General features: G+C 30.8%; 1 protein-coding gene across 2 annotated transcripts in view; it reads left to right on the top strand.

Annotated features, from left to right (window-relative positions):
- LOC144837850 (uncharacterized) overlaps window positions 1-25,294 on the top strand; it is a 33,593-nt gene extending 8,299 nt beyond the window's left edge. Inside the window, exons 7-26 of one of the 2 annotated variants that reach the window (XM_078693135.1) lie at window positions 466-631; window positions 862-947; window positions 1,321-1,385; window positions 1,827-2,178; window positions 2,858-3,000; window positions 5,545-5,634; window positions 5,774-5,953; window positions 6,175-6,426; window positions 11,885-12,079; window positions 12,274-12,468; window positions 12,654-12,956; window positions 13,202-13,273; window positions 16,988-17,204; window positions 20,288-20,320; window positions 20,479-21,015; window positions 21,783-21,962; window positions 22,399-22,437; window positions 22,932-22,947; window positions 23,341-23,387; window positions 23,642-25,294. In XM_078693135.1, the coding sequence (XP_078549261.1) occupies window positions 466-631; window positions 862-947; window positions 1,321-1,385; window positions 1,827-2,178; window positions 2,858-3,000; window positions 5,545-5,634; window positions 5,774-5,953; window positions 6,175-6,426; window positions 11,885-12,079; window positions 12,274-12,468; window positions 12,654-12,956; window positions 13,202-13,273; window positions 16,988-17,204; window positions 20,288-20,320; window positions 20,479-21,015; window positions 21,783-21,962; window positions 22,399-22,437; window positions 22,932-22,947; window positions 23,341-23,386 (3,167 nt within the window). In that variant the 3' untranslated portion in view covers window position 23,387; window positions 23,642-25,294. Of the gene's footprint in view, window positions 1-465; window positions 632-861; window positions 948-1,320; window positions 1,386-1,826; window positions 2,179-2,857; window positions 3,001-5,544; window positions 5,635-5,773; window positions 5,954-6,174; window positions 6,427-11,884; window positions 12,080-12,273; window positions 12,469-12,653; window positions 12,957-13,201; window positions 13,274-16,987; window positions 17,205-20,287; window positions 20,321-20,478; window positions 21,016-21,782; window positions 21,975-22,398; window positions 22,438-22,931; window positions 22,948-23,340; window positions 23,388-23,641 lie in introns of both variants that reach the window. The other variant, XM_078693134.1, reaches the window with a different exon arrangement.
- Window positions 25,295-27,194: the final 1,900 nt, after the last annotated feature.

Below are 27,194 nucleotides of genomic sequence, written 5' to 3'. Positions count from 1 at the left end.
GTTTTGTTTTCAAACCCCAGTACTTTTTTAACATTATACCTTACTTTCTTCCACCTTCTTAGAATGTACACAAGGCTGTGATTATGAAAATGAAATTATTTGTACCATTCCACGAATATAAAAACATTCATTATTTGTTTTATATAACATCTAAGTAGATTCATGCATTTCATTTAAATTGTCATCTTAATAAGAGTGTCCACTGAGTAGGGGTTGGCCGTAGCGGTAAAATATATATTGCCCTTGCTTTGCCATTGTCTGCTTACTAGAGGTGTCCCAAAGCTCGAGGGGCTCTACTGTATTATACATGAACATTAATATGCTTGCTGAATTAATTGCCATTTGAAGTCATTGCATTAATTGATTTAAACAAATTTATCACAAAAGAAAATAGTTATTGATTTTTTATTTCTTAGCATTATATGGCATGGTTGGTTTTTATATAATAAAATTATATTTTATCAGATGAGAATATTCCATCTGCTATTACTGCTCATGGTACAGATGTTCACGAAGTGTACGCTAAGGCATTGACTGAGGGATCTGTCAAAATCAATCTTGGAATGCTTAAAGTGATTGGGCAGGAAGGAGTAGGTAAAACTTGCCTAATAAATGCATGTCTTGGAAAAGAGTAAGTAGTAGTAGGACAGTGAAATTAACTATGAAATATGAGAGTTAACTATTAAAAAAATATGATTCATTTTAATAACCCTAATTCCCTAATATAGCAGCCTTAAAAGTAACTCAAGTTCACTAATGGTTTCAAATAATTTTCACTTCAAATTTAACTCCAAGCATAATGTTTACAGCACTTAAAAGTGACCCAAGTTCATTATTGGTTTCAACTGATTTTCACTTCAGATTTAACCCCAAACATGATGTTACAGATGGAATAGCAGTGATAAGAACTGTAAGCACAACATGGACAGAAGATCATGACGATAGTGGTAAACATAAATTAATTTAGCTTTTCATCCCTCTTGCTGTGAATTATGATACACTATTGAAAGATAAACTGGAGATCAATACCACTACTGACACACAGTAGTATATTGTTGAATTCTATGTTAATGTTGATATGAACAGTCGTGTAACTGGCTGATTTCTGCATGATTTTTTTTTATATTATACATATTAAATATTGTTACTCCTGATCTTTTCTGATGCAAAACATTTGATGGTTTGCTTCTTTCAGGATTGTATTTCATGCAATTTACATTATCAATTAGTTTGAAAGTGGTAACCTAATAATCAAATATTATTCACTTACATCAACCCAAGAACCTACAGAAATAATTAACTTTGTTTTGTTATTTTCAGGTAATCCCTCAAAACAGTATACAAAATTTGTCGCTGACAAAATGAGAAGAATGAAAACTGAAAACGTATTTCAACAACATTTTATTTAAAACATTAAAATAATACAAAGAGCATTTATACTTTTTTTTTCGGAAAGATATCAATCTAGTGAACTAGATTAATATCTTTCCAAAAAAAAAATTACACTACCTGGATAAATGAGAATATTCATATCTGCATTTATACTATTATTACTAGCCTAAACTGAGGGGTTTGTTTTCTTAATGTAAATCAATGATTCTTTAACAAGCAAATCAAAAATAATGTGCTTTGGAAAGTAAATGTATTTTCTATTTAGGTAAAAATATAAAGAATATTTAAATCAATATCGCTTATCGGCGATGAGCTATGCTCGACGCGGTTATGAGATCATGTTCCGAATATGAGCACTGTTTCAATAATTTAACAGTATGATTTATAAAGAATATTTAACTATTTATAAGGTTTGTTTTCATTATATGAGTTAGGTTATCCAGAAACCACCTAAAGATGGTGATGAGTCTGGAAATATTGAGGGCCATGATGATGATATTAATGACAAACACACCAGTAGGAAAGACAACCACAGCAAAAATGATGGTCATGACAACCACAGCGAAGATGATGATCATGACAGCCACAGCAAGGATGATGATCATGACAACCAGAGCAAAGATGATGATCATGACAAACAGAGCAAAGATGATGATCATGACAAACAGAGCAAAGATGATGATCATGACAAACAGAGCAGTGATAATGATCATGACAAACAGAGCAAAGATGATGATCATGACAAACAGAGCAAAGATGATGATCATGACAAACAGAGCAGTCATGGTAATGATTATTTTTTGTAACTTTTAAAATTCTGTTTTTTTAAACAATAGTATTATGTAATTTTTGATGATGAAACTTTTTAATGACTGTAACATAACATGTGCAATCCTGAGATTTGATCCCATTCACAATATAGTGGAGTTTATGCTGTACCTTGATAGTGCCGTTTTAAAGCCATTAAATTGGGAGGTAATACTGTATCTGCTGTATTAATTAATTATTTGCAGTTATAAATTAATTGTTGTTTTTCTAATAGAAATATTTTTCAACTTGACTAAAGAACTTTTAGAAATTTTATTGTATATTTATTATGATTAAATGTGAGTAAAATAATTTAAAAATTACTTTACAATTTATAAAGATAATGACTAAAACAATGACAACTCAAACGTTGACTATAATGATTATGTATACAAAAACAATGATGAGAATGATTGTTATGAGTATAATATTGTTGACAATTACAATGATGATGATGACAATGATTATGACAAAAACTACAACATTCATGATAATGAAGATGAAAACATTGATTATAATAACAAACAATAACAACAACAATGATGAATTTTTAATGACTATATAATGATGATAGTGATGATAACTATGATAATGAGATTACTACAATGGTGCTTTTTGCATGTGGAGTATTACAAAAAAAAATCTGTTTTAACTACAGGTACTGACATTCCATTTGATACAGAACAGCAGTTAGATAAAGATGTGATCAAGAAAGTTAAGGAAAATAAGGAAGAGACATTGAAAGAAACATTCAACATCTATGATCATGGTGGACAATTGATATACCATGGTATTCATCGTGTAAGTTATTTTAAGTGATGTTTTATTGGGGAGGTGTTGGCCGTTTATTCAATAAATACCATCCTAATTGGTATAATTAATACATTATTTTAGTTTAAACATCTTTTGAAACTAACTTCCATGACACAGTGGGCCGTTTTGGCCTAAGACGGAAGAAGTTTTAGACGGCTTGCAACATGGGAAGAAGTATATCCTATGGTCCTAATGGGACACAGATAGGGAAAAGTTATACAGACCTGCCAGCTTATTAAACAACTCGGCTATTGGGATTCACTTGATTTTAAACAAAAGGTCTTATCATCAGTTCTCCTGATGTAATTTTATATACTATTCCCACAATATACTCCGATGCTTTATGAATATATTTAATTTGCAGTATGTATAATTCTTGTTTTGCTAACTACTATACTTTCACACTCGCGGTCCGAAAATAAACAAAAAACTAAAATGGCTATTGCCACCAACAGCCAACTTAGTTACAAGATGTTGACTCACCTTGAACCCGGAACTAACTTTATCGCCGACACTTAAAAATCTACCGATGCAACCAAACATTTCGTTTATAAAACCCTCCATGATATCTTCCTAAGAGAGAAATATGGAGCAATATCGTATAGGCCTGCTAAAATGTTGTAGAATATACCTATCGCAGTACACATATATTGACTGCTTAGAGGTTAAATATAAGATTTGACTTCCCCGAGGGAATGATATTATGTTCGAGGGAATATATATTTCCCGAAGCTATTACATAGCCAACAACAAGTAGAATATCTGCTGGGTCGGGTAGCTAGGCTAGGCCTCCTTTTTGTATTGTATGTAAACAAGCTGCCCATACACCTTGTCCTTACCTTTCGAAGAATAATATACAGATAATTACTAATTAATGATTCCTTGGCAACAAAATATTCACTAGCCTAGGTCGTTTAAATAATAACAGAAGAATTTCCATCAAAAAGCCTACATTAACAATAATAATATTATTATCAAGTAAGCCGAATAAATAATAATTTGTCTTCTTCGATCGAGCCGAATCACCGGCCAGATGTTCAGTGCGTCGCGCGCGTACCGGTTACTACTGTGAGTATTAACCAATCACAAACAGTCTTTCATCACATCTAGGGAGGACTAATAACAAATGAGGGCGCTATGTATGCATAGTTTAAATAGTTTAGTTGATTAACTTCTTCCAGCAAGTTCTGTGGCGCAGCGCATAATTGTAATTGTAATATTTATTGCCATCCATATAAAAAATATAAAAAATGACAGATCAAACAATTTGCACAACATAAGTTACAAAATATGGAATAGCAGAGGATAACCCTTTAAGCTCGAAAGCTTGTTTCAGAAGGGGTCCTCAACATAAAACAAATAATATTTACATAAAATTACAAATATAAAATATTATAACAATAATTTAGATATTATACAGATATTTTAAAGATGTATTGTCCCTTTGACTAATTCCAAAAAAAATAAAAAATAACAGATTTCGAAAAAAGGTGGGTCATTTTGAAGTATCATAATAGTTATTAACTATCACCAAAAATTTATCGAAAAAAAAATCATTTAACTGAAATATAGACGTTTTTATGTTAAAAAAAATAACTTTGACTTCCAGTCAAAGTTTTCGATCAAAACATATCCCATAATGAAACGCGCTTGTTTGGCTACTCTGTATGCATAATCATTAAACTTCCTCACGATCTGTGTGAAAATACTTTTTCAACCGTGACGAGTTGTAAACAATCGTAATTAGCATATGCATAATGCGTACTCGTGGTTTGAAATCTTTGTTTACTTTCGCCCGCGACGATTTTCCAGACGAAATGTAAACAAACTAATTTACCTGTTAATTACGTAAACTTGTTGCTTTTGGCTTGAATTTTCGACTTAAAGTGAATAACTTTAATATTTCTTTGATATGGCCAATTTAAATTTAGAATATTTTGACCTTCATTTTTTTGTGTTTCAAGGGACAATACATCTTTAAATGTAAGGTTTTAGAGAAAATGTAAATTTGTAAATTAGGTTTTGTTTATAAAAACGACATAGAAAAATATTTTAAATATGTACAGTTTATATTCAATTAATTTCAATTAACAATGTAATTAAATTTTTATTTTACAATTAAGATTAAATTAAATATTGACTATTGGTACTAAATTGTCATTTGTGAAGCGTTGTCTTGTGATGGAGGGACAATTTCATCGCGAGTTCAAGATCCAGTAGATGACTTTTGTTTATTTACGAAAATTACACAGTCAATATCATCGTACTCGAGAATTTATATGATTAATGACAGGGACACGATAATTACGCAAAAATTACTCAGTCAATATCATCGTTCTTGAGTATATATATGATTTACGATCCTCGCAGCGTTAGTCATGTGATGCAGTTTCAACCAATCACGTTTGCGTATTTACATAGGCTATGTAATATATAATAATAGTCTTTATTTATGTTAGGGACCACTACCGTTCATAGGCCTTTAAGAATATTAATAAAATATTTGAATTTCAAGCACATTATTTTTTCCAGATCTTCATAACATCAGAAGCACTTTACATCGTAGTGTTTGATCTCAGTATGAACCTTAAAGATCGTGCTATCGTCATTGATCCTAATGGCGTAAGTATTGTAAGACTAATTAAGGTATTGTAGTTGTTGTGCTGGAACAAGTCTTCTTGATAAGAAAAAAGAAAAAAAAGCGTTTACTTTTTTTTAAATCAAAAAGGTAATTTTGTTTTTTTTTTTTTTTTTTTTTTAGAAAAGGCGTCAACATCATTGGACTAACCTCCAGTTCATATTATCTTACATCCTGTCAGTTTATTCTCATAGTCGTATTGTGGGGAAAAACAAAGCAAAGGGAGTTCACAAACCAACTATCCTTATTGTGGGTACACACAAGGGGAAGCTTGGTAAGACTGAAAAAGAACAAAATACTGAGGTAAATACTCAACTACTAAAGATACAAGGTTTATAAGCAAATGTAAAGAAACTTAGTCCTGGAGTAGTGTATCAAGTAATTTTATTACTCAAGTCTAACCTGCGATTACTATAGTAAGTAGTAGTACCGAGTCTATCATAACAAAGTTTTTGAATATTAATTAGAATAAATTACAGTAATTGACCCATGTTATGATATGAATATAAATTTTTTATTATTAGGCAAAAAAGGTATTTAAAGAGCTTCGAGGTGCACTTGGAGAAAAACTGAAAGTACATGTGTATAATAACCATTATTTTGCCATCGAGAACAGTAAAGAAACAACAGATAAGAGCTTTAGTGATCTCAAAAAGGTTATTGATGAGTTTATGACAGATTTAGAAAGGCCTGTTCCTTTGAAGTGGATGCGTTTTCGATGTGGCATACATAATCTAAGGGGAGAAAAACACTTTTCTTTGTGTCCTGTTGAAGAGGTAAATTTAATTTAATGTTTTGTTTTTTTATTTTTTTAAATATTTTTTTTATATATTAAGGCAAATTGCCAAAGATAACCATAAGCGAATTCATTCACTATTATTCTTAAAGGTGGCAATCCTGTTCACAAGACAAACATATACTTTTCAGTAGTAATTAATAGTATCTAAAAAAGCATAAACAAAATATTTTTCCCACTATTAAAAAACAATTAATATTAGTAAATGTGAGCCAGACCATTTAACGACCTAGTAATATTACATGAAATATTCATTGCTATGTTGCCATTCAGTGAGAACAATTTCTGTATATATCCCCCATGACACTGTGAGAGTAACGTTTTCCTTCAGATTCAACATTATGCAGTAAATTGTATCAAGTAAATGACAAAAAGTGACAGTATTTTGCGCACAACTTTTTTATATTGGTAATTGTACCTCAAAACATTTCATGTTATAAAGCAATGTTTCACAAACTATGGGCTGTGTTGTAAGAGCCTTTATTTTAACAATGCACAGTTTACAACAAACAGTGTAAATTTGATGTTACGCAGGTTATGAGGGTGTGGTTTGATATTCCAAAAATGTGTAACATACCAACAAATGCAATTGATATGTGCGACTAAAGTTTCAATCGGGAATCTTGTGTGAACTGTGACATGACACAGTGATATGTGCCGTGTGCATTATAAAGGGAAAACCCTGATGCTGCTCTGATTTTTTTCGGTGTCTTCTTCTTTTCTTATCTCACCCCCAACCATGTGGGACTGAGGTGGCGGGCTCTTTTATTTATATGTTTCAGATAATATTTATTTAGATAATAATGAATGAATATATACAAAGTAGAAAAAAGATATTAAAGTGAACATAGATAAAGCAGTAATAGGTAGTCATTATTATCATGGATCCCTTCTAGAAGTTAAAAACTTGTCTCGTAGGGACCCACAACAAAACACATTACTAAAAAAATAAAAAATAAACCTAGAATATATAATTATATAATTAAGGATAACAATTACAGTATAATAACATAACTAACATCTTCTTTATCAAAATTATTTAAATCATATTTCTATATTTTCATGATATAAATGAAATAAATACCGATATCGGTAAATGAAAAAAATATGTACACATATATATGTATATATATATAGCAATGATGAAGGGCTAGTGTTGCCCGAAAGCTCTGCTAACTTTTCTGGCTGTTTACTTTATCGTTTTGATTTAGCTTTTCACTTTTTTTTTTTTTTTTGTATCTCCATTGAGATCCAGCTACTGATACCCACAGCATTGTCATTTTTTCAGTAATTTGCCTTTGGATTTGTATATATAGTATATATACTATATATACATTATATATAGTATAGATTAAAGATTGCAATAATAAACAACAACTAATATTTTATATAAACTTAAATAGTATATGAGTATAAATAATGATAATAAGTATATTAACTAAGCAGTATAATATTTAGATATGTAATGATTCTTTAACTTTTTTCGGAAAGTAAATAATGATATTGCCGTTTTGATATTTGGCGGGATATGATTCCACAAATTAGGACCTGATATAGTTATAAAAAATTTAGTTTTAGTAAGTCTAGCAAAAGAAAAAAAAATGTTTAAATGAGAAGTTCTTAAATTGTAATTGTGAAATTTGGTACGTTTACAGAGCATATCAATCATAGAAATAGGAAGTTGGTTTTTAAAATAATTAAACATAAAACTGGCAACTTGAACATTGTGAATATCCGTTAATTTTAATATACCAAGACGTAAAAAAAGGGGTTCAGATGAGGTTCTATATGGTGAAAAAGTAATTATTCTAGCTGCACGTTTTTGTAATTTAGTTAATCTAGCAATATTAGAAGAGTAATCTGCAGCACAAATAATGTTACAATACTGGAAATAAGGAAGTACAAGTTTGTTATAAAGAGAAATTAAAATATTTAGAGGGAAGAAGTGCTGTTAATAGTCTGTTAATAATACTAATAGATCTTGATATTTTTTTCGAAACGTAATTTTGATGACTGGTCCATTTGAGGTTTTCATGAATATACACCTAAAAAAAGTGTTTCAGTTTTACGTTCAATTTGAATTCCGTCAAGAAGTATATTTAGGTTATCAACTTTTAGTTTATGTTGAGAATTGTGAAAAATTAAATAATTTGTTTTAAGAGTATTAATAAGTAATTTGTTTGAAATAAACCAGTCACAAATTTTTTTTAATTCATCATTGAATGTAGTAAATAATAAATCAATATTAGAATTAGAATAAAATAAGGTGGTGTTGTCGGCGAAGGATATTACCTGCAATTTGTTACTGACATTAGCCAGATCATTAACATAAATAAGGAAGAGCAATGGCCCAAGCACAGATCCCTGTGGCACTCCGCAAGTAATATCCATCGTCGACGATGTACAAGATCCTAATGCAACATATTGTTTTCTATCTTTCAAATAACTATTAAACCAATTCAATGAAATACCTCTAATTCCATAGCACTAAAGTTTTTTAATTAAATTATCGTGATTAATAACATCGAAGGCCTTTGAAAGATCAATAAATAAACTTAATAAATTTTCTTTTGATTCAAATGAATTTGTAATATTATTAATAAGATCTAAAACGGCATGGGATGTAGAGTGATTTTTTCGAAAACCATATTGGCGCTTATTAAGTATATCAAATTTTGTGAGATAATCAGAAAGTTTAGAATACATGAGTTTTTCAATAATTTTGGAAAAGACTGAAAGTAGTGATATTGGCCGGTAATTAGATAATTTCTTTCTTGAAAATGGGCACAACTTTAGCTAGTTTTAAGTGTGTTGGAAAAGTGCCAGATAAAAAAGATGAATTTATACAATGGGTAAGTTGGTGGATGATTAAGGGAGATACGGATTTTAAGACACGAGCAGTAATACCGTCAGATCCAGACCCTTTATTAGAATTTAGATTGTATATAGTTAGGTTAACATCATCAATGAAACTGGGCTAATATAAAATGAGTTGGCAAACGCAGAATGAAGATAAGATAATGGATCAGTTAAATTAGTTGGCATACTATTAATAATATTAGGACCTATTGTAGAAAAATAGTTGTTAAACGATTCACATATCTCTTGTTGAGTTTTGTAAATATTATCACCATCTTTAATTAGATTCGAGTGCTTGTTATTATTATTACCTTTATTTAAAACAGAATTTATTACAGGCCATGTGTTCTTCAGATTACCTTTATATCTATCAAACTGGGAAGTATAATAATTCTTTTTAGCAGTGCGACAAAGATTAGTGAAAATATTGTTATATTTTGTATAGTTTAGTTTGTCATTATTACTACGTGTGTGCATGTATTTGTTATAGAGTTTATGTTTCCGTGAACTACATTTTAAGAGACCAGATGACATCCATGGTTGTTTAAACATTTTATTTGATTTTATACTACTTTTAACCAAGTGTCTGGAGTGGATATTTGTAAATTTTTCAATAAATATATCAAAACTCAATCTTGGGTCACAATCAAAGATCATAGACCAGTCTTCACCTTCTAAATCAATCGATAAGGCATTTAGGTTGTTTATACGATATGAATAGTTGGCGCTATTATTATCAAGGTTTTGATCATTATTTTCTTGATCAATGAACTGAAATATAGGTGGTCGGAGATATCATTAAGTAAAACACCAGCAACTATTTTATAGTTAGATTGTTTGGAATAAAAATGATCAATCAAGGTGGCCAAAGTTGAGGTAATCCTAGTTGGTTTTGAAATAGTTGGAAAAAAAGAATGGGAAATTAAAGTATTAAGATAGGTGTTTGTTAATTTATGGTTATGGAATTTTAATAAATCAATATTGAAGTCTCCCATGAGATGACAATTTTTTTTTTCATTGTTAATTTGGGTTAATACATTATCAACGGATAAATCTAGCCCTCCACAGGGGGCTCTGTAAATAATTCCTATAATATCATTTTTTGTCTTTGAATTTTCAATCTCAACAAAAAGTGATTCGGAAAGGTCGTCTGGTAATTTTAAGTCTTTTCGAATTGTAATGCTAATATCATTTCGTATAAAAAATGCAACTCCTCCACCAATTTGATTATTGCATCTATTGCTTGCAAAGAAGGAGTAGTTATTAATGAAAGGAATAGGGGAGTTTTCATTAAGCCATGTTTCACTGATACCGATTATGGAAAATTTGTTATTAATTGAATTCAAAAGGCATTCGAGATCATTAACTTTATGCGTAATACTTCTAATATTAAGATGCAGGAGAGATAGTTTAGTATTAAAGGATGTATTAAACTTAGAATTAAATTGTGAATAATCATAAAAGCTGCATTCATCTAGGGTAACTGACTGTGAATTGAGATTATTAATTAGTTGATCAAAAGATTCATCATATTTGTCGTTTTTATAGTAATTAACTGGATTAAAGGTTAAGTTAGAAATATCATTGTTAGTAAGTTCAGAGTTCACATTAAAGTCATAAAAAGGAAGTAAGTGAAGATAATTAACATTCATTAACAATAGCTGAGTATAACGTTATCTAAAAAGAAATACAACATCAAGCATGCATGCAAGAGACTGTATACATTAATACATAATTAATGAGAAGCAAAATAAACAATTCTTGAAATAAAAATTAATTATAGGTAATATTTCGGTTGACGGTAAGTGGAGTCAATGTAAAGTTAATTATGGCGACGACTAGAATTACTCAGTAGCTTCGGGGGCATTGGCTTCCTTGAGGTTCGGGTAGTATTTGGCAAGATGATCCATGTCGATGAATGTGCGAACATAACCATTTGCATCTATGTAACGCAACTTGTCAAGGTGGAGCCAGGCCTTTACTTTGTTAGAATGCAGGTATTTCATCGATGAGTATAAGGCCTTTCTTCTACTTATCACTCTGCTGGTAAAATCGTCATTTACGTAGATGTTATTATCTCTAAATTTAGGTCTCACTTTTGGAGCTGCCTTGCGTACTCTTTCTTTAGTGGAATATCTGAGAAAGTATGCAACAATTGTGTGTGGTTGAAGTTTCGACCACAATGTAATGTAACGCAACACATTGACATGTCTAGTGTCTGCTATAAAGGAGAAATCCAACCAGGCTGCGCTGAATTTATAATTTTTTTGTGGATCATCATCGGTGCAATTTCTATCCTCCAAAAACAAAATTACAAAACAATTCAAGGGACCTAGAGGTCCATATTCCAAAAATGTTCTTACCTCATCCCCAACCATGGTGAGGCTAAAGGTGGCAAATTCTTTTATATTACGTTTCTAACATTCAAGCTGGGTAGTTATATTAGGCCGCAGCTTGGTATTGGGAACAGGATTTAGGCCACTAAATAAAAAGTTTGCGGAACACTTCTGTAAATGACAGAAATAATGTTATAAATGACATATACCTACAGTACCTATGATTTCATTTTTTTTCTTTAGCTCAAAGAGCTGGCAAGTGACAATGGTATTGCAGATGAAAACCAACAATCAACCCTTCTTAACTTCCTGTATGATCTTGGTGAAATTGTTTACATGCCTGACAACAAATTATTGAAAGATAAAGCAGTGTTAGATCCAATGAAGCTGGTTGAAATTGTCACTTCTTTTGTAACAGTCATTCCACCAGAAAATCCAGTAAGTAGGTTCATAAAAAATTTTAATTCAGTGTTCCTTGGGGAAATAATAGGCACATGTTGTAGTATCAAAAGCAATATCTGACAGCCACCTTATACAGTAGTTTAAATTTGAGTGGTATATTGTATATACATATGTAATTGCATCTGCTGTTCGATAAGAAAATTATAATAAATGTGTGTGTGTTTTTTTAGCCGGCCATGTATATTGATGCCTTTAGTAAGCTTGAAAATGGCATACTGGAGGAAGACTTGTTGCGAGAATTATGGAAAGAGCGTAAAGTTGACGAAGGAAAGAATTTTGAGTTTCTTGTAGCACTGATGATCCAATTGGGTTTCATTTGTAAGAGGAAGACAACATGTAGCCGAGATAGGCAAAGTACATCTACAGTAGGTTTTGTTAAATCTTTTCTACATGTTTTGCAAGTAGTCAAATTATGTATAAAAAATGATTTTTGGTATGATACATTTCAAAATTTCAAATATTTTGGTGCTGAAAGATGTTTTTAACATGTACAGGAAATGATCTTAATTTTCTTATTAAAAGATATCTAAATGGTATTTTACAATTTCAGAGATCTGTTGTAAAACAATCATATTTTGTGCCATTACGCCTTGCTTTTAAGACATCAACTGAAGTGAAAGCAGTGCCTGATGAATTTCCAGCTATCAGTATCTATTACGACTTTAAGGGATATCTGCCAGATGTATTGTTTCCATATATGATTATTGATTTCCTCAACAAATTTCAAAAGAAAGGTGATGACCCAATACTGTCATATAATCATGCTGAACTTTACTTCGACCAAGATCATCATCTGACCTTATCTCTTGTCAAACTTGTGACTATAGAGGATGAAAGAAATTTCTTGTTAAAGGTACTGTATCATATAATTTGTTGTGAATAATATATATAATATATATAAGGGGCTTTGCGTCTAAAGCATTAGCTTACAGCTTAACCCCATTCACAACTTCAATTAATTTTGCATGTACTTTGTATTATCTGAGATTGTGAATAAAGTTATACATATAGTAAATGTATATATTACCTGAAAAGTCATTTAATCTAAACATAAACTCAAATTCAGATATCAAAACATTACTTTTCTTCTTTTTTCAGGTGACTATTAAAAGAACAAATGTTCCTAATGAAGCAAGTAATGAAGAACCCTCTTCTAAAGCATGTAAAGAAGTATGTTATTTCATATATACTCTAGTAGCTAGATCAACTTTCGTATGCACTTTGAGGTCCAGAGAATTTGACTTCAGAAATTGGTTTAGGGTGGTCAAACAATCATTTTTGGCTTGGTTACACATTTTGAAAATGTGGCGAAAGGTCAAAAGGTCAGGGTAAAAGTCATATGACCAAACATCAATATGTCCTTAAATCTTAACAACCACTGGTCACAGCGAGGTAATTTTGGTCTTAAATTAATCTGAAGGTATACATTTATATTCAGTCTAATGGGACATTTTAGTAAAAAATGACCGAAAATGCCATTTCTGACCATTGACCCACAACCCAGGGCATGTGTATGTGTCTCCGTAACTACTGGTCGTAGACACTTGAATTTGGTTTTAAATCGTTCGAAATATATATTTTGTTATTTGTTACACATTTTGAAAAAGGTTACAAAAGCTCAAAGGGTCAAGGTCAAGGGTTATATGAACAAATAAAAAAAGGTACTTGTATCTCGGCAACCACTGGTCGCAGCAAGTCAATTTTGGTCTCAACATGTTCAGAAGGCATGCATTTATATTCCATCTAATGGGGCATTTTAGTCAAAAATGATCATAAATGCCATTTCTGACCTTTGACCCACATACCAGGGCATCTTCATGTTTCTGTAAGTACTGGTCGTTGAAACTTAAATTTGGTATCAAATTGTTCGAAATATACATATTTACATTCATTGTAATAGAAAATGTGGTTAAAAGATGAACAGAAATACTATTATTAATGTTTCAAACAAAAAACATATCTACACAACTTATCCTTAGACAGTAATTTTATGCAATAACTGATACTTTAAATTGTTTTAATTTCAAGTACTAGTTATTGCTGTCCCCGAGGACATTTTGATAGAAACGTTAAGCTCAACAGTTCTTTTCAAAATGCTAGAAGTAACTTGCCATATGTATCCGATTAAACGCCCCAGGCATTTATTGTTCAAAAGGGTTTTTAGGGGGAAAGGAGGCATCTTTATTTGGGGTATAATATGGTAACATGTATAATCAAATAAATACCACCTAGATGTAAAAAAATACAGCACAATTAATATCAAAAAGTGATAAAATTATGTCAAATGCTTGGTAAATTGTAGATTATGGTTGTTAATGAAATGTGTTGACGTGATACAATTATTGTGTAAATGCATGTGGCGGGGCGTTTATTCCACATGATGTTCTATTGGAGGGAATGATGGCGTTTATTTGAGGGAGGCTTTTATTCAAAGCGGGTGTTTATTCAAATAAATACTCTAATTTTAATAATTATATTTCGTTTCTCAACTGATAAAAGGTACTTTACATGATTCGTTTTCCTCTTTATGCTTTTTATCGAAATGTTTCTGTCTTTTAGAATAAAAGTGATAGATTCCATTAAATGGATCTTCTCCTCCAGGTGGCAGTATATAAAACAATGACACATCATTATCCTGACATGATTGCACTCATAATGGATCTTCATTCTATCATCTGTTTGTTTGTAACTACAATTTGACAACAATCTTTTGCATATTTTTAAATGCCAATACATAGTTTCATTACTATTGTACAATATGTCCAGCTTTCCTGAAAACACCCTTGTGCACGACACTAGTACAGTGTTGTAGTATGATTTTATCATGATAACTTCTGATGCTTTTATTGTCAATGCATTCAGTACCTAAAACATGTCAAAGTTTCTAGTGGTATTGATAATAAATCTCCAGAAATATATATTGTTTTATTATCTACACTGGAAACAGACGTGTATATGTATAAGTTTTGGCGGTGACACTCAAAAATATTATGCAACAGTGTTACGGAATAATGACAATGAATTGGTCTATTATAGTTGTCTCTGATACCTTTTATTACATGATTTTACCTCCACCAGGATAGAATGAGGTTTAATCCAGTTATTATTCTTATTATATTAATTTTTTTTTTTTTTTTTATATCTGGGGTGTATTTATTTGATTATACATGTTACCATTATTACACCCAAACAAAATAAACGCCTTCCCTGAATAAATAAATGCCCGGGGCTTTTATTTGGGTAACTACAGTAAGTTACTTCTAGCATTCTTAACTGTTGAGCTCGACGTTTCTATCAAAATGTGTTAACGTTCTCGGGGGTCAAAAATACTTTCTAGCATTATTATAAGCAAAAGTACAATCATTACAAACAGTAAAGGATTTGTTTTAATTCCTATAATGAAATCATTAAGCATCAATTCTTGCATAACATTACTGTCTAATGATAAGTTGGGTAGAGATATGTTTTTCATTTAAAACATTAGTAATTAATAGTATTTCTGATCATCTTTTATCCAAATTTTCTGTTAGAATGAATGTAAATATGTGTATTTCTAACAATTTGATACTAAATTTAAGTTTCTACTACCAGTACTTACAGAGATATGAAGATGCCATGATATGTCGGTCAAAGGTCAGAAATGGCATTTCTGATCATTTTTGGCTAAAATGTCCCATTAGATTGAATATGAATGCATGCCTTCTGAACATTTTGAGACTAAAATTGACTTGCTACGACGAGTGGTTGCCGAGATACAAGTATCTATTTGTATTTGTTCATATAACCCTTGACCTTTTGCAACATTTTAAAAAATGTGCAAAAAATAACAAAATGTTTATTTCGAACAATTTAAGACCAAATTCAAGTGTCTACGACCAGTAGTTACGGAGATACATACATGCCCTGGAGTGTGGGTCAAAGGTCAGAAATGGCATTTCCGGTCATTTTTGACTAAAATGTCCCATTAGACTGAATATAAATGTATACCTTCTGATCAATTTAAGACCAAAATTACCTTGCTGTGACCAGTGGTTGTCAAGATTTAAGGACCTATTGGTGTTTAGTTTTATAACCTTTCACCCTGACCTTTTGACCTTTTGCCACATTTTCAAAATGTGTAACCAAGCTAATAATGATTGTTTGACCATCCTTAACCAATTTCTGAAGTCATATTTTCTGGACCTCAAAGTGCATACGAAAGTTGATCTAGCTACTAGAGTAATATCAGTTTTAAAAACTATATTATTTTTTATAGATATTTTTGTTGATTTGGTTTTTTGTAATTATGACATAGTTTAAAATAACTTAAATATTTAAAATCATGTTTGTGCAGTTTACTTGATGTGTAATATAATTTTTAATTTTTATTGATATACATTATTAATTGAATATTAAATTGATTATTGATAATTGATTTATAAAAACAATACATCTTTAACAAATTAATGATATAATCTTAATATTATATAAAACTTAAAGTACAGTTATTAAAAACTAGTTTATAAGTGATTTTCACTGAAATGTAGTTGCCAATCATATCAATAACACACTTTGAATTTTTATTATTTTTAATTTTTATATGGTCATGAATCTTGGCCTCAATGCCTGCAATTAAACTTTATAAAAATAATGAGGTTTATTGTAATGGTGACAGATCTTATGGTAAAGATTTTGTTACATTTGTGACCAACTATGTGAAATGTGGATAGTAGTGATAATTCACCTTAACTTTAGGAATTATTTCAATTATTATTGTTTTACTTTTTCCTTTATAACTATTTTGTATTGTAAATGTTTAGTGAACATTTTAAAAATGTGTGCTACATTGTTTATGTGTTAAATTGCATGTTTTTGGAAATTAACCAATTCAATTTATATCGTTAGGTTTTGTTAACGATCCAGAAGTCATTTGAACCTTCTAAAGATGGTGGTAGAAGAGGGATTCAATATGAGAGATGCATACTTTGTGATGTATGTAGTGATACATCAGAAAAGAAACACATTCAAAGTCTTGGTGATTTTCAGGACGAGAAGTTGCCATGCTCCAAAACTGGCACTTATAAGAGTATGGATGTTAAACGTTACAAGCGGCTATTTGGAGGTAAGAGTAATAACAGAGACCGACAAGTTTGATTTTATTTCACTGATATATTTACTACTACAACCATGTGTATGTGAATTTGGTGTAATGGTTATGTAATCAGCCTTTCAACTAACAATAGTTGACTAACAATAGAACAGCAACGCCAAAAACAAACGGGTGAATTTGAAAAGAAATACGTTTTTAAAAACTACTCGCATCAACAAACTTGTACATAAATCTAATTATGTTTTAAAATTACAAATCACATATTATAACTGTTGCCTCTTGTACAAAAATGAAGTTTTTTGGACAAGTAGTTCTCGAGAAAATGCAATTTCAGTTTACTCATTACTTTAAGACTGCTAGCCGGCTTTTTGAAAATTCTGTCCTATCTTTTAACACTAGCAGGTCTGAAAATAATTCTAAAAAGTTGTCCAGAATTGGGACCGTGGTCCAGATTGCCTCCAATATTTAATGGAGTGGTCCTTGACCACATATCTATCTATATTTTCATTTTGGGAAAGATCTTGTAATTACTTTTTGAGTAATCCTACTAAAAAACAAACAAACAGACACACACGATCGACTACATATACCTCCTTGGCGGAGGTGAATAAAATTTATGTAAGCAATTAACAGGTAAAATGTGGGGAAAAACCTAAATATGAGATAGTATTACTACTAGTAAGAGGAATGAAGATATCACAGCTAACAGCAGCATTTCACCTAACTCATATTTCATCATATGGCAATACAATTACGTGCGTAGCGCATATAGCGCTTAAAATTTTCAAAATTGTCAAAATTGATTTTGGATGAAATTAGAGTATGTTTCAGGCAATTTTAAGTGTTTAAAAAATTGCTATGAGTGTGCAGATTTGTGCACGTTTCACAAGCCTTTATTTAATAATTTCATCATATTTTATTCAACTCGAAATTGTGTAATACAAGCACGTAAAAAAGGACAGGCTACGCACGTGTAAGTTACCAAAATGGTGAAAATATGCCAAGTTTTAAAATTAATATATGTCGTCCCAATGCTCGGGAATACCTATTTTGCATTTCATTTTCTTATAGTGTATTTATGATTTATTATGAAATTAAGTCATCATTAATTGCATATTTAATTAAAAAAAATTAATTTTGACAATCAAACAAACTATGACATTTTCTTGGGCCGAAATAACAAACTAAACATTAACTTTCTTCCTTAAAATGCTCATATATTAAAGTTAAAAGTATATACTTTGACAGTGCATAATTGTTTTACATTTTTAAAGATAAAAAATTATAATTCATTGCGGTATGTAATAATCTATCTGCACCTGCATAGCAAATACACGGAGGGAGGAATCTTTCTACAACTTTTAGTCAGTTGTATATGGCTCGGTGGTCTATGCTCGTGTCTATGGCATTCAAGGTACCGAGATCGAGTTTCACCTTGGGAATGAAACGAAATAAGATTTTTTTTTAATTATCTGTATTGTTTGTTCAATTTTAATTCTTAGTGTATAGATTATACACATGATTTATAATGAAATCTAGATAAAAAGTAACTTATATATTTATTATTATGTAACAAATGTGGTCTATGACATTATACGCAGAGGGATATTTGATCGGATTGTGATACCAGCTATTGTATTTGCATTAGCAAGATCCTATTTTCATATTTTATAAATAATGAAAGATCAATCAATCAATATATCTTTTAAAAATCAATTATCTTTATTTAAATCAATGCATATAACCTATAATTCGTCATAGTGACGAATTAAATATAATTTCACTTATTTATTTTACAAAAAAAAAGAAAAAAAAGTGAAGATTTTGTCAGGAACGCAGTCAGTTATTTGATGATAACAAAATAATATACGGTAATTGTGTAGACAATATAATTAAATGTTATATTTTTGTTATGTTAATTTTTGTAAGATTGAACAAAATAATTATATTAAAATTATATAAATCTTAAAAATAGAAAAAAACATTTTATAAATTTGAAGAAATCTATATCTTTATTCCTTGTACCAGTAGTTACTATCAGAATCATTATTGATAATCTATACATTGTTACAACATGCTGCTATTAGCTGTGATATCTTCATTCCTCTTACCAGTAGTAGTACTATCAGAATCATTATTGATAATCTATACATTGTTACAACATGCTGCTATTAGCTGTGATATCTTCATTCCTCTTACCAGTAGTAGTACTATCAGAATCATTATTGATAATCTATACATTGTTACAACATGCTGCTATTAGCTGTGATATCTTCATTCCTCTTACCAGTATTAGTACTATCAGAATCATTATTGATAATCTATACATTGTTACAACATGCTGTTATTAGCTGTGATATCTTCATTCCTCTTACCAGTAGTATTACTAGCAGAATCATTATTGATGATCTATACATTGTTACAACATGCTGCTATTAGCTGTGATATCTTCATTCCTTTCACCAGTAGTAGTACTATCAGAATCATTATTGATAATCTATACATTGTTACAACATGCTGCTATTAGCTGTGATATCTTCATTCCTCTTACCAGTAGTAGTACTATCAGAATCATTATTGATAATCTATACATTGTTACAACATGCTGCTATTAGCTGTGATATCTTCATTCCTCTTACCAGTAGTAGTACTATCAGAATCATTATTGATAATCTATACATTGTTACAACATGCTGCTATTAGCTGTGATATCTTAATTCCTCTTACCAGTAGTAGTACTAGTAGAATCACATGATGTAATCACACCCCACTAAATGAAGTACAAATGATCAATGTTACTATTGGATAATATTCAGTTGAAGTCTAAAATTTCATTACTTCGAAAACCAGAACTTCTAAGTCCGTACTCACACTCTTTAATATGATTGAGACAATCCCCAAATCATTTCCTTTTGTTATGTTCTGTAGCAATAATGTCACTCGGCAGTGACAATATCAGCTAAATGTGGTGTTCACAAAAGTAAATTGTTGCCTATATAACAACAGTTACACTTGTGATAACATGCTCTGTCATAGCTTGCATCCTAGCATATAGTATTGAATGAATTATTGTTTTATCATTTCATTTGTTACAGCTGATGATGTTGGGACATCCGGTTCAAATCAAGGTATGTTAAATTTACTATAAATAATATTTGGATAATACTATTACTCTACTAATTTCCTTAAGAAGAACTCCCTCTCACCATTTTTAGAGAGAATCATTATTTTAAACTTTTTTGTGTGTACTTATATTGATGGTATCATACTCATTTTTCCATTCCAGAAATCTCAGAGAATGAATTCCTGCAACTGTTAACTGATACAGCAGCATGGTTTGATGGACTTGGATATCTCAAAATATTGAAAGTTTTATACAAAGACCATCTTTCAAAATCGAATGTAGAGGTGGAAAGAGCTAGAAGTGTTTGGAATCTGCTACAGGATTTAAGAGCCTCAGGAAGTTTGAGTCCATCAAACCTTACTATTCTATATGACACAATAACAGTAACCAAGCAATTTGGCTTCCAGTCAAACGTTGAGAATCAACCTCCAGAAAATATTAAGGATCATGTAGTATCAATGTTGACACCTTTCAGACAGAAGGTTTATCAACTGGGAGTAGAACTTACAAAGGATGAAGTATCAAAACTTGCCAGGTTATTTAACAATATATTGGTAAAGACATATCAAGACAGCTGGAGTATGATTATGGACTTTGAACATAGAGGGATCATTGATAAGGATTTCACAAAGTTGGTTGAGTTTCTTAAAGTTTTAGAACAAAATGGAATGACAAAAGCTAGGAAGATTTTCATTGATGGTTGGTTGGTTTATTTGTTTTAGTTCATCATCATGGTTTATTGTTAAAACATATTCAGTACATACTGTAGTACACTACAATCAAGTAAGAGTACTTTAAACATTAAACATTTTAGGCAGATTCAAATTATTATGATGTCCCTGCCTGTCTGCTATTATAGTTGATTAAGGATATCAACCAACATTCCGTTAAATGTCAATTAGGCTGAATTGAATGACAAGTTAGTAAAATAACAATAATATGCTCAATGAGTCCAATGGAAAATGAGCTGAAATGAAAAGTATGTTTGTTTTCCATGGTATTATCCCTATAAATCATATTGACCCAAACATTTGAAACATAATAATAATCTGCATTTTGAATTTTGAATTCCTCTTAATTCCTATAAGGCTCAGCATACCATTTGAGGGTCAAATTAGTATCTACTCTGACGCTGGTTCAAACCTTTACTATTGCGAGAGGATCATTAAGTTGTATAAGAAAGCCACAGGTTGACAGCGTACCCATCACCACCTCCGTGCCAATTTAAACCATTATAAACTTAAGTTTAGATTATATGGCAGCATAAATGTTGTAAAAATATAGAGACATCTGCCTATCCCAGGTTATTTACATTTCCTAATTAAGAGTTTGTTTCAATGACAATTAGCTTACTGAAACACTTCTTTTAATCATCATCCATCCTAGGTGGATTGAAAAGTCATCCAGTAGTCATACTCTACATAATTATATGTATTCTAAATAAGTATATATGTCTTCTGGTACAGGCATGTATTTTGGTACTGGCACATCTGGGTCTTCTGGTGCAGACGCATCTTCTGGTGCAGGTGTGTCGTCTGGTGCAGACGCATCTTCTGGTGCAGGTGTGTCTTCTGATGCAGGCGCATCTTCTGGTGCAGGCGCATCTTCAGGTGTGTCTTCTGATGCAGTTGTGCCGTCAAGTGCAGGTGAATATCAAGGTAACCATCAAGGCATTAGAACAATGCTTTATTACCTTTCAATGTTAAGTGAATGTAGTTGTTTATGCAGTTAAAATCTGTATTTATCAGGCAACCTTAAAATAACTTGAGTTTAATTTTTTCTTCGACTTTCTTCAAAGCTATTGCATTCATTTCTTTTTCACGTAGACCTGTGAAACAACACATTATACATTTATCCTGTTTGTTGCTTAAACATTCGTTCCACTGTGTGGTTCATACAATATCAGCTTAGATATTTGAACTTTCGAAAAATATTTCACTGTTGTTTAACAGTTTATATTGATTTTTAATATTCAGTAGTTATTGTTTAGCATACTTAAAATAACATCTTGTAGCTAGTTGTACTAATTAGAAATGTAATGTAATGATTTTACAACATTCCAAAAACTTTTTTTTTCTACAGATGGTGAAGATGAAGATGAATCGCTCATCAACCAAACAGGTATGATCCATCTGTAACTTTTTTTTTAAGAACACAAACATGTGTATAGATACTTGTTTTATTTATCTTTTTTTAAATGACTTGATGAAAACTTATGTGTATTAGTGTATTAATCAGCAATTTGAAATTAGTATAGTAGTTGTTTTTTAAATAGATAAATGTTGTATCATTCCTTGTAAATTTGATATCATTATATAGTATTATTTGTATGTACAGTTTATAAGGCCAGCAGAGTTTCCCTGCCAAATAATAACATTTTTAATGAATTAAATTAAATGAAATAGCTGTGCCTTCTGATTAAAACAACTAGATAATACTGTATACTGTACATGTCATTCAAACTATATATTTTTTATTTAATCAAGGCTTTGATCCACATTTTAACATACTATTAAATGTTTTAGGTTTAACTGTGTTTACACTTTGGGGTTAGGGTGTTTAAGTATTTCTCACTATATCTTTTACTTAATGAGCTTGTTTTGTTGTTATTTCAGGTACGCATCATGGCGGGTAAGTATTTTCCACCTATGTATTGTTATTTGATAAAATTAAAATATATTTTGTTAATAAATGGGCACTTTTTCATTTCATTTATTTTGCCACATAAAATTTATAAAAATACAATTACAAAAAACAAAATAAAAAAGATAAAAGAAATTACTCCGGTCATCGCCGACACGTACGAACAATTGTAGAAATAATTTATCCCTACTATGATACGATATTATAAATAACATTTTCAGAGATAATCTGTTAAGTTTCCAATATCATCACCTTGAACTGCATCATCATTAAAAGTTCAACTACGATCATTTGAAAGCAATCAGGTTGAAAGAAACAACAATTTTAATGTTAATACTTGATTAGAATTTTAATTATTTAATTGTACATTTTTAATTCTAGGCGAAAGCAAAAGAAACGTAGCAAACGTGGTTGCAAGTTGTTATAAGGTATAGTATTTAACTTGTGTATATAACAGTTTAAAAAATTGAATTTGTTTCTAAAGTCATGCACTGTCTTTATATTAAAAGACTACTGTAGATTCAAAATGTAAGTAATCCTTTGTTTTCCTATAAAATGCTTTTTGTAGTCTGTAGCTTAAATTATGTAAATTACAGAACTTTAATAAAAAAAAATATAGAAAGCTCTCAAGAATATTTCTAAAAAGATGAGGATTTATGAAATATTTTCATTTTGATTACAGCTCACTGGTGGATAGTTACTGTAATTTGGTTTATTCTATTCGCGACCTTTGTCATCTTAATTATTATATATGACGGCTTAGCAGCAAGAATTGGCAATGGTATTGGATTGTTGGTAACTGTTGGTGGCTGTATCTGGTATGTGCATAATAAATTCACCAAGTCTCGTACTTGGTCAACATACACAACAAAAGACGGAAAGAATGTACGCTATCAAGTAGTTTCCCGGTGAGAACAATTATAGATCACAAGGAAGATACTGCTAACAGCCCTTGTATGTAGAATATTAAAGATAGATGTGAAATGAAAAATATGTGAAAATATAATGGGAGTTTTGCCACAATGTAATGAATGACAAAAGGGAGTTAATTAAATATTGCCATCAAAATGTCAAAACTTTATAAGTTATTAAAGGATCAAATAAAAAGAAATCATTAAATGAAATTAAGTGAGTAATGCAAGGCCAGAATTATGTATGTAAATATTATCTCTTGTTTAATATTTAGTTTTATTAAGCTTGACATGTCGTAGTAGTTATATTGAAAACCAATTCTCTTATTACATTACATTACATACATCAGTTACATAATTAACATACACATTCTGATTGGTAGGATATGGGAAAAACTTTTTTTTCAAATATTGATAAGTAGTTAGATGGTCAATTAGAGATGTCCTTACAGTCTTATTGTTTTTTCAAAGTGCATATTGTAGCTATAAACATGTTAAAGTAAAATAATAATTCGATAAATGAAGAAAATTCAAATTAATAAGGGGACAGGGTATGAAGGCAGCAAATATGTGTTTGATGGTGATATAATGATACTGATGATAATAATGTTGCTATTTTTTGTATTAATAACTACAGTAGTTATGATTAATGATGCTAAATTGTATTTTAAATCAAGAAATCATGTAATAATTAGACTCATGACAATCTAAATGTTTTGTAACCAAGACAACAATATTTTCCACCCAACAACACAATTTGTTGTGGATAAATCTAAAAGCTGTAGGAATCACTGTATTTATAGTACAGGGATTTTAACAACACAATTTGTTGTGGATAAATCTAAAAGCTGTAGGAATCACTGTATTTATAGTACAGGGATTTTAACAACACAATTTGTTGTGGATAAATCTAAAAGCTGTAGGAATCACTGTATTTATAGTACAGGGATTTTTACAAAAAATGACTAAATTGATAATGGTAACTATTAATGATGTGCATAATATGTGTTCTGCTTTGTTTTTTTTTTAATTCTGCACATAAAAAAATATAAATTAATTTTAAATTAATAAAATTTGCATATTATGAAACGGAAGTAAATAATTAAATCCTTGCGCCCTCTAATCCTTCTCCTTACCACACTAGACATAGACACAACTTTGTTGAATCCTACTGTGCTACTTCTCTAGCCCTGTTCCTTGTTTGATCCGATTGTTAAACAAACAATGCTTAAATCTAAATTAATGTTTGAAGAATGATTGTTTATAGTGTTCAATTTTTTTATACAGTACTAAATTATATTTTTTATGAATACATTTTATGATGTCTATTTGTTAAATTAATTCAATTTTGTAAATTAAAAGCTCAATTCAGTATTTATGCTGCTATTTAATGTTTATATATTTGTTAATAAATACTAATGAATGAAAAACGTATTTGTTTATTTGTAAGGATAGTGTTTTTTTTGAAGGGATAGATTTTAACATCGAGGAGATCATTATATCAAAATGTACGTGCTTAGCTATTGTTAAAAATTCATTGTATATTATAGGAATAATAATAAATCCATTCCACCAATCCAGAGAGTAATAAAGTTCTTCGATATTAATACCACCGCGATAATGTTACGCAGACAAAAATGGTGATTGCGCCCTCTATACAAAATAAAGTTTAATCACCCAACATGTCAGAGAAGAATGTCAAACACAAGAAGTAAGTTTTGTTTCATTATTATCATACCATTATCATATACGGAATTCTTTATACTGTATTGTTTTAATGGCAGGTGTTTCTTCTTTTAATTTGTTGAATCTTATATTCGTATCCTAGTCTCTATATTTCTAGTAGGCCTAGGCCTAGTATAGGCCTACTACTAACTGGGCTGGGGCAGGCCCTACCTCTAGCCATACTCTAGCTAACAACAAAGGCCTACTACTAGCCTAGGCCTAGGCTTTTAACCCTAGCTAGGCCTACTACTTCTATAGTAGGCCTAGTAGTAGAGTAGTAGGCAGGGAGGGAGCTTGTTGTGAGATCAGGGAAACCCCATTACATGGAAGGCCTGTTTGTTTTGTGGTGACTCAAGTATAGAAACGACGTCAACTCAGTTCTGATTGGTTGGTTAAAAAGCTTACGTATAAAATATATTTTTTCTCTATTCACATACAAAGTAAAACCAGATTCGACCAACGAGATAGATGGCTCGGTGTATTGATGAGGGTATAGCCCCAGAGGCAGGGGTTGCAGGGCCGACTCTCTGCTCGTCAATTTTTTGTTCTACTTTTTTTGTGGATTTAAAAAAAATGTTAACCCCGATCTCCTCAATGAGTTGAGCATGAACGTTAAAACATCCTCATCCATTGTGTTTACATTCGTCTGAGGACCAATCACAATGCAGTTGATGTCTGTTTTCTAACTACCTAACAGCATGTTGTGGAGACTGCATTCAAACACAGTGTGGTGGTCTTTCATTTTTAAAAAACACAGTGTGGTGGTCTTTTTGTTTTCATGATGCATCAAACAACTACAATGCACTGTAAAGTTTGACGTGATGCGTAAAAAACTACTAAACTTTTCTATTTAATACTGAAATTTATTTTAACAATTTGAGAACTTGCAATGCACATGAGTATGACCATGGACCTATCTAATTTATATAGGTCCATGGTATGATAAAGAAATTGGTACACTATTTAAAATGTGTAATAAGGTCATCTCACAGTGTGTTGATTGACTTAGTACTGTAGACCATGCACTGTGGCTGCTGTGTACAATCTCAGAGTGTGTTGATTGACTTGGTACTGTACACCATGCACTGTGGCTGCTGTGTACAATCTCACAGTGTGTTGATTGACTTGGTACTGTACACCATGCACTGTGGCTGCTGTGTACAATCTCATAGTGTGTTGATTGACTTGGTACTGTACACCATGCACTGTGGCTGCTGTGTACAATCTCACAGTGTGTTGATTGACTTGGTACTGTACACCATGCACTGTGGCTGCTGTGTACAATCTCACAGTGTGTTGATTGACTTGGTACTATTGTAGCTGCTGTACTATGGCTACTGTAAATCTGATTTCAGTTTCCAGTTACACCGTCAAAAATACTTTTTGTTTTTATTGACATTAATATTTATTGTTCCTTAAAAGTTTAATTTACAGTATACTACAAAGGATTGTGTTGTTGTTTTGTGTGTTAGATTGTGCACATAAGGCATGTGTATTGTTACCTCACAAAATAAAACTGATAGGAAATTTAATTTCATTATGCAATTATTTTATCTTAATTCGTCAGTAAAACATTTTTTCATGGCTTAAACTTAGAGC

The sequence above is a fragment of the Antedon bifida genome, chromosome 3, assembly GCF_963402885.1.
Source record: "Antedon bifida chromosome 3, ecAntBifi1.1, whole genome shotgun sequence".
Taxonomy (NCBI): Eukaryota; Metazoa; Echinodermata; class Crinoidea; order Comatulida; family Antedonidae; genus Antedon; species Antedon bifida.
This window is presented reverse-complemented; position numbering and strand designations above follow the sequence as displayed.